This window comes from Neomonachus schauinslandi, chromosome 6 (assembly GCF_002201575.2).
Source record: "Neomonachus schauinslandi chromosome 6, ASM220157v2, whole genome shotgun sequence".
NCBI lineage: Eukaryota > Metazoa > Chordata > Mammalia > Carnivora > Phocidae > Neomonachus > Neomonachus schauinslandi.
Window position 1 is genome coordinate 95,320,138 of NC_058408.1, and position 9,673 is coordinate 95,329,810.

Sequence of the window (9,673 nt, forward strand, 5' to 3'; positions counted from 1 at the left end):
TAGCATATGATTTCACGTATATGTGGAATTTAAGAGACAAAATAAATGAACAAAATAAAAAAGAGACAAACAAAAACACTGACTCTTAAATATAGAAAATAAACTATAGAGAATTACCAGAGGGTGGAGGAATGGGTAAAATAGGTGAAGAGGATTAAGAGTAGACTTACTGCACCGAGTAATGCACAGAATTGTTGAATCATTATATTGTACACCTGAAACTAATATAATACTGTATGTTAATTATACTTTAATTTAAAAAAATAAATTAAAAAATAAAAAAATTGTATTTCTAGAGCTTAAACTTATGTTTACTCCATTGTTATTGTTTGGGTTTTTGTTTATTTATTTTTGGTTTCTTCTGAATTCAAGTTGCAATTCTTTTTGTTTCTTTTTATTACTTTAAACTATTTTTTAAATTTTCCTAGTTCATTCAACCAGTATATATTATATACTGTCATATATACATATATGTACAGACTATAGTATATACGGCTACTTTGTATACATATACTGTTTAGGTTGTTATAAGTTCTGGATATAAAACAATAAAGTCAAATTTCATACTTTCATACATTTTATAGTCTGTTAGGGATATAGAGGCAGGGAATATATAAATAAATGGGCTAGATAATCCAGTATGTGGTAACTGCTAAAAAGAAAGTTAACAGGATCTTGTGATATAGAGAGACGGGTTGGGGAGGAAGGCTACACTGGATGGCCAAGAAAGGATTTTATGATGGAACATTCTAGCTAAGACAAGAAGGAACAGCCATTTAAAATCATGAAGACTTACCTTCATATCATTTTTGTTTGTTTGTTTGTTTGTTTCCCTATTTCTCAGTGTTTATGCTCTACTTCTTTATCTCATTTTTTGGCTATAGCTTTTTATTCCCTTTCTATAATTTCATTCTATCCCTTCCCATTTCCTCTCTCCCTTCAGATATTTCTTTTTTTTTTTTTAAAGATTTTATTTATTTATTTGAGACAGAGACAATGAGAGAGACAGAGAGCACATGAGAGGGGGGAGGGTCAGAGGGAGAAGCAGACTCCCTGCCAAGCAGGGAGCCCGATGCGGGACTCGATCCAGGGACTCCAGGATCACGACCTGGGCCGAAGGCAGTCGCTTAACCAACTGAGCCACCCAGGCGCCCTCCCTTCAGATATTTCAAAATCTGTCTTGACTGTGCTTCCTTTAAGATACTATGTTATTTTTATTTCCTTATCAGCTAGTCTCCCATCCACCTCTTTTAACGACTGTTTTTCTCTTTCGCCATTTAGTGAAGCTACTCAAACATAAGTACCCACAAATTGAGAACTGCCAAAATTACACTATCTTTTCAATCTTCATTTTTTTTAAAGATTTTATTTATTTGTGTGTGAGAGAGAGACAGCACGATGTGGGGGGAGAGGGAGAGGGAGAAGCAGACTCCCCTCTGAGCAGGGAGCCCCCCCCGCCCATGGGGCTGATCCAGGACCCTGGGATCATGACCTGAATCAAAGGCAAACGCTTAACCAACTGAGCCACGCAGGTGCCCCTTCAATCATCATTTTAACTAAAATTTCCTCAAATAAAACAACTCATTGATCATTCACTGAAACTCCCTTAACTATGGCCCAGAATCTTTCTTCTCATTTTACAAATGTTCTTATAATCACTTGAGTGCTCTGTTTTTATGGAATTCTATTTCCTCTGCCCACTTCTTGGAATTTTGCTTCTCGTGGCTTTGTCCTTCATTGTTTATCCTTCTAGTTCCACATTCTGCCTATAAATATATATATATATATATCCAAATATTTACATTACAGAATTAAGAGACTTCTCATTGCCCTACTTATCAGCTGATATTAAAACAGCTCTTAGTTTAGATTTCTTTCCATAATGTGCTGTTTTCCATATAAATCTATGGACACTTTAAGCCATGTCTAAACTATAATTCAATTTTTTACAGGAAATGTTTCTTTCATGCATGTTTCCTATCAAGGTTAATTGTATCAGTGCCATAATAAAATATTATTTATTAATCCTTATTTTCAGAATCAACCTATAACATAAGCATGGGGGATTTAATTGTTGAAAAGAATGTAAATATTACCTATCTTAATGTAAAAGATGTAGTGGAAAGAAGTTGGGTTATGAATGAGATACAGAACGGAGCAGTTGGAGGCAGAAGAGTGAAAGTAGGAATCTCTTCATCATACATAGTTGGAAGTCGAGATATAACTTACACATAATAACAAAAAAAACAGTTATGAATAAAATAATATTATCAAGGACTGTAAATATAAACAATGAAAATATATAAATTCATCAAACTAGGGAAAGGAGAGGGAGAAAAGAAGATGAACAGTCTTATAAGTTATCTAAATTCTCATTTGTAGGAAAAGCCAACAAATTATATCTTAGAGAAGAAAGTATATTGCTTAGAGGTATGGAGATAATCACAAGAAATGAAATCATACAAGGTTAAAATACCTGCTTCTCCTTTGTGGAGGTAAGGATTGCTTTTCATAAATTGTTACAATTTAGTTAGTTTCACTTTGCTCTCTCTTCTCCCTTTCATATATATGTGTATGTATACATACACATAGTGGGTGTTATTTATAATATGTATAATATATTAATATTTTTATATATGAGGAAAATATGTGTATGTTTATTGTTGTCTGGATGAAATTCCTCAGTATACGGTAACACCTTTCAACACATAAATTTAAGTTTAGTCTTACATATGAAAATATTTTTTATTTATACTTTTAAATATTGGTTGTTTTATTATTTCTTAAATTATTCTCCAAAGGGTCCGAGGATATGTATACTGGAGCCTCTTTGCCTCCTCTCTCTTTCAAGGTCTTTTTTTCTCTTTTCTTCTTTCTTTATTTTTATCTCATCACTGTCTCTTAGTTAATCTCCTGCTTGTTTTCAAAGCTCCTTATGGAATTTTTATTTGAATCTATTTTCCTTTGGATTTATAATTTGTCATTTTTGAAATTTTTTATTCTTTAATTTTGATGAACTTGTTACATTCCTCATCTCTTTTTTTATTTTTTTCATTCCTTAGTTTTTGATTTTGAGTCCGGATTTTAAAAATAAACATCTCCAACTTTTTATTATTTGAATATAGTTGGCACAAAATTAGCTTCAGGCATACAGCATGGTAACTGAACTTCTCTATACATTTCTCTATGCTCACTTAGCTACCATCCATTACCATACAACACTATTACAATACCATTGACTGTATCTCCTATGCTGTGGCTTTCATTCCCATGACTTACTCATTCCGTAACTGGAAGCCTGTATCTCACACTCCCCTTCACCCATTTTGCCCATCTCTCCACTCCCTTTCTTCCAGCAACCATCAGTTTGTTCTATGTATTTATAAGTCTGATTTTGCTTTTTGTTTCTTTATTTGTTTTGGTTTTTAGATTCCACATATGAGTAAAATCATATGGTATCTTGTCTTTCTCAATCTATTTTACTTAACATAAATACCATCTAGGTCCATCCAGGTTGTTGAAAATGGCAAGATCTTATTCTTTTTTTTATAGCTGTGCAATTTTCCATTGTGCATATATACCACATCTTCTTATCCATTCATCTATGAATAGACACTTGAGTTGTCTCCTATCTTGGCTATTGTAAATAATGCTGCAATAAACACTGGGGTACATATATCTTTTTGAATTAGGGTTTTCATTTTCTTTGGGTAAATACCCAGTAGTGAAATTACTGCATCATATGGTATTTTTTGAAATTTATTTCAATTTGGTGTGTTGCATTACAGTTATATTTTTCAATTATGCCTCAATAAAGCTGGGGGGGAAAAGAAGATAATCAAAACAATTCAGCTGATGAGACCCTTATGTCTAAAAAAACAAATACAAAACAGAAAAATAAAACTGTAATATATTTAAAGTGTACAGGGTGGGGATTTGATATATTTTTATATCATGAAATGATTACCACAATCAAGTGAATTAATACATCCATCAGTTTACATAGTTATCTTTTGTGTGTGTGTGCATGAGAATGCTTAAGATTTACTCTCAGCCAATTTCAAATATACAATACAGTATTAACAATAGTCACCATACTATATATTAGATACTCAAAGCTTATTCATTTTATAACTGAAAGTGTGTGCTCTTTGACCAACATCTCCCCATTTCCTCTACCCCTCATTCCCCACCATTCTACTCTGTTTCTATGATTTTGATTTCTTTTTAAGATTCCACATAAAATTTGTTTCAGAGGTACAGGTCTGTGATTCATCAGTCTTACACAATTCACAGCTCTCACCATAGCACATACCCTCCCCTATGTCTATCACCCAGCCAAAAAAAAAAAAAAAAAAGATTCCACATAAAAAATATTCCATCATATATATACATATATATATATACACACAACATTTTCTTTATTCATTCTTCTTTTGAGGAACACCAACATTGTTTCCATATCTTTTGGGATATGGAAACATTGTTTCCATATCTTTTGGCTATTGGGAATAATGCTGCAATGAACATTCATCACGATACCTTCCTGTAACAAACCTATCTTAAAAGTTTGTCTGATTTTATAAATTTAAAAGTTACTTTATTTTAAATTATTTTAGGTTTAATATTATTCACAGATTTATGGGTCATAGTTTTATGGGAAGAAATTGATGAATTATCTGCTCATGTCTTTTGTCCATTCTAGGATGTTTGTTTTTTTATTCTTCATAATGTCTTTAGGTATTCTTTACATATAAATGACATCATGTTTTTGTTATTTTTTGTTACAAATGTTTACCCAATTATCCATTTACATTTTGATATTGTTTAGGATATTCTATTGATCTACAGAACTTAATTTTTAATGTAGTTCACTTTAATAATCCTTTTTTATAAGTTCTTCCTTTTTCTCCAATGCTTAGAAAGCCTTTCTCAATCTTAATATAAAGAAAAGATTTGTGTACATTTTTCCACTTGTTATGATTTTAAACTTACATTTATTACTCGACCTGAAATTTATATTTGTGTATAATGTATGGTGATACAAATGAATGTTTTTCTAAGTCTATCAGGTCTGCTTCAGAGTATTCTTCTGCTCTGTGTCTTTTAAAATTACACCAACACTAAATTACCTTAATTATTGTAGTTTTGTATATTTTAGTAACTGGTAGGGCAAGAACTATATTATTGTACTGCTCTTTGGCTAGCTCTATAAAATAATATTTTGAAGCTATAATAAACATTTTATTGTTTCTGGAATTTACACATAATGTATGATTCTTTCATGTATATCATTAAGTCACTGTGATTCAAAATATGTTTGGTTGAGAGCTCAGTAGCAAAAGATATGAACCTTGATGACACATAAATCATTACAACTAAAATTATGTAGCTATGGAAATCAAGTATTCAGATAGTTCCAACCGAAATCATAATTTGACTTATCAATTTCTTTGTAAAATAATATGCTAATATGAAACAGAAAAGATTCCTAAGGTGACAGGGTATAAAGGAGATTTCTAAAATCATTTTTTGGCCATTTATGAGAAACTTTGCCATATTTATTTACCAAAACCTCTAGAACTACACACCTACAACTTTCTAATTCTATATTATTTGTGTTTCTCCCACCATTTAGTTTTTAGCATCTGCTACTTAGAGAAACTTAGGTTTCATTACTGTGACAAATGTTTCTACCCATTATAAATGTTATGCATCATTTTGCACATAATTACCTTGTGAAGTCTGTCATCTCCATCATAATCATACACATCTTCTTGGCCAGAACAATGATATCATTGCTGGTATCATCCCATATCTCAATCTCAGCATCCAGTTTACTCTTTACTTTCTTGAAATCAGCAACTTGCTCAGCAATCTTTTCCTTTTCTGCCTCAGGCAATTGAGTCATCTTAGCCTAAAACATGTGATAAGTAGATTTATAATCATTCCACTATGTCAAAAAGCATTTTAGGAAGAAGTGGTCATTACAGGATATTCTTAAACTTGTTCATTTAAAAACAGAGACATGTCATGGTTTTTTAAAATCATATAATCAAAACTTTCTAGGCTTAATTTTTCCTATGAAAAATCTATTAAATTATAAATGTTTTCTCTAGAACTATAATGTTTAATTTGAGAATAACAATGTATAATTTAGTATCTGATATACTTAATTCTACTCCTTAATATAAATGTGAGACTTCTCAAATTTCTAATGCAATACAATTTTAAATTAATTCAGGCTTAATATAATGCATCTCATATATTAGAAAAGCATATACCTTATTTAATGGTACCAATAATATGCTTCAAAAAGTAGAAGTATAACAAAACTATCTGGAAATGTCTATTGACATTATAATGTTGATTTATCCATGTATGTATATACATTCAGACAGATCCTTACACAAACACTGAATATATATTGGTAAACAATAATAGTATACATTTATAAATCATATGTATTAGATAAGCACATTGTAAAATCATAAGGATGTAGGGGCGCCTGGGTGGCTCAGTCGGTTAAGTGGCTGCCTTCAGCTCAGGTCATGATCCCAAGGTCCTGGGATCGAGCCCCGCATCGGGCTCCCTGCCGAGCAGGGAGCCCGCTTCTCCCTCTGCCTGCTGCTCCCCCTGCTTGTGCTCTCTCTCTCTGTCAAATAAACAAATAAAATCTTAAAAAATAAAATAAAATAAAATAAGTCATAAGGATGTATATGGGTATTCTGTACATATAAACACATTCAAGTGTGTATGTGTATGCAAACTATTTTGAGGGAAGAGTAAAAATGTTATGGGCAGGGTTTATTAAGGCAAGCCCTCACTAATTAGCATCCTCAGTTTTGAGGTACTCTTCTCCCATGCACAGTTAACTTGCTGGGTTGGCTTAGTATTATTCTTTGGATATGTCAAATTTTGAACAGGATGCAACTTGCGTCTTCCACTTGCAATTTGAAATGTGGGAAGGGTAGAAAACCATCTAAACCACCATATTCACAGCATTAGCACCTGGGACTTATAAGTTTTTGTCAAATGAAGAATCTTGAAGTAAAAAAAAAAAGTGATTTGATAATATCAAGGCCATAAAATTTCATGCAACAGCCTGTGCAATATTCTCCAAAAAAATCCACATACGTTCTAATAGAATGAGTACATGGGCCTCAGAGGAAGGAGTTAAAATGATAAGTCATTTAAGTAAATTTTACTTATTAGATTATTCATACCAAATATGTGATACCTACAATGCCTATATATTTCCAGATACTAGTCCCTAGGACATCCATATACTGGGAAATAAGGAAAAAAGCTTTGAAATATTCTGGACAAAAGGCTCAAATAGTTGAAATACACTTTATTGAATCAATAGTGTACAAGAGCAAAAAAGCTTAAATATATGAACGAAGGAATTACAAAAATGTTCAATGGAAAATCCAACAAAAAATGAAAATTAAAAAACCAATATCAAGTATCTGTCACTTATTATCTATTTATTATAAGACTAACTCAGGGTCTAAAATAACTTGGTGTCTGTGAAATCTCAGCATTAATTATCCATGGTTCAGTTCTAACCTACTCATGAAAATAAACAATGAAGCTTTCCAAGTTGAAGCTTCCTCTAAATTCCTTAGCATAATGTTTGACATACAGTGGATGTTCAATAAATGATAGCTATTTCCTATTCAGTGAGAAAATTGTCAAAATAAATTCCCATATCTAGCACTTAAAATTTTCATTTTTTGCATTATTTTATTTGAGGAATTAAATTAAGCTGTGAGAATGAGCTTTTAATTGATGAGCTATACAGCTGTCTCTTCCTTGGAATCTGAATCATTTGTAATTTCCTTTCCCAGGCAATGTGGCCTACTAAGAAAAGCAACTTTTACTGCTGCTGGCATATAGCAAGGCACATAAATGAAGACACAGCTCACTTATGTCTGAAATCAATAGTATGCAAGCACATTAAGTAAATTATAAGCTACTAACCCATTAAGGTAGCTCAAAAATCGAAATGAATTTTCTCCATCTTGACTACTGGTCATTACCATTCTTTCCATTTTCAATTAAAAAAAGTGTTTAAACTTTCAAATAATAATAGATGTAGGGAGATTCAACTGGGACCTCTTTTTACAGTCTTTGTCTCAGAGGTAATAAATCCATGAATCAGGATCTAATAAATAATATTGAAGTGTACATTGGTATATTATGGAAAATTATTCACTATCCTCATTAAAAAAAAAAAAAGTTAAAACTATTCAAGAGGTGATCTGGTTAAGTGTATTCTAAGTTCTGTTCTTTGGAATGCCACTGATTTCCAATATGACCTTAAGAAAGCCCTTAACCCTCTTGTCTAAGTTTCTCCAGACATAAAATGACAGTAATTGCAGCAGCTACCCAGCTGCCATGCAGGGACCAGAGTGGATTATTTCATAGCACTGAGGCTAACCCTGTCACGCACAGGAGTCTCATCGGTTGCACTCGATTTCCTTAATAACATCTCAACTCACATGGTGAATTATAATCACCAGATGTTTACTTCTGATAGGATAAGGGCCAAAAGTTGGGCAATAATCAATAAAATCGAAAGTTCTAGTGAATTCTGACTCTCCCACAGGAGGAACAACAACATCATAAAAGGATTAAATGACTGACTGATGCCTTTCCTGAAGATTTTTAGTGCTTCTGTGAATGATTTATTATATGCTATTAATCATTTGGAATCACTATGAACATTTCAAAATAAGACTTAAGAGAACACTTCCTATTTCGGAATTCTGAGCAAAAATTCCTTATTGGCTAATTGTGTGCAGGATAAGCAAAGAAACAAAGCTTAACACAAATGAGATAAGTGGGATTTCTGATGTTATTGTGGGCTGGCGGTATTTCTCCATTCCTGCTCAAATCTATAGAGTACAACTGTGATATAAATAGCTATCAAAGGCTTTTTGAATTCTGCCAACCAAATGAGATTATATTGTGTGTCAACTGATTTTTGGAATCTTTTGCCAAAGACAAAAATAGCTAACATTTAGATATGCCAGACACTCTTCCAGGCACCTTACATATGTTTAACTTCACTCTTCGTCGCAGCCCTATGAGGTAACTATACTATTATCCTAATTTTAGTATATTATGAAACTGAATGTGCCAAAGGTTAAGTTATGAACTCAAGATTATAGTATAGTAAGTGGTAGAGCCAGTATGGAAACTTAGAAATTCTGGCTCTAGAATTTTTGTCCTATTACTATGTCAACAAACATGAGCAATATTGTCCACAATATACCAAAATATTCCCATTCTACTCAATGGTACTTCCATCACCTTCTACTCTTGAATGCAATTATTCTCCGAAATATAGCCACATATATTCTAGAATCTGTTTCCTTATCTGTAAACTAGAGACAATGATATTCACCTCACAGGTTGTCTTAGAGATCAAAAGAATGAATGTGTATGAAGCACTTTTTATTTTCTTTAGTTTTTTTAAAATGCTAGCTGGTGACTTACAATAACAGACTCAGTTCTTCACTCTGTACAGTGATCCTCAGAATTCTATTTCTAATGTTATTCTCCTTCTTCAACAAACATTGTATTCGCCCATTACCATATTAGGCATTTTCAAGTATCTATCTATCTATCTATCTATCTATCTATCTATCTATCTATCTATCTA

At 32.2% G+C, this 9,673-nt stretch overlaps 1 protein-coding gene across 1 annotated transcript in view; it reads right to left on the reverse strand.

Annotated features, from left to right (window-relative positions):
* The window catches only part of CTNNA3 (catenin alpha 3), a 1,723,003-nt gene that overhangs the window by 144,922 nt on the left and 1,568,408 nt on the right, over positions 1-9,673 (reverse strand). The window contains exon 15 of the mRNA XM_021700133.1: positions 5,736-5,917. Coding sequence (XP_021555808.1) covers positions 5,736-5,917 — 182 coding nt within the window. The remainder of the gene's footprint in view (positions 1-5,735; positions 5,918-9,673) is intronic.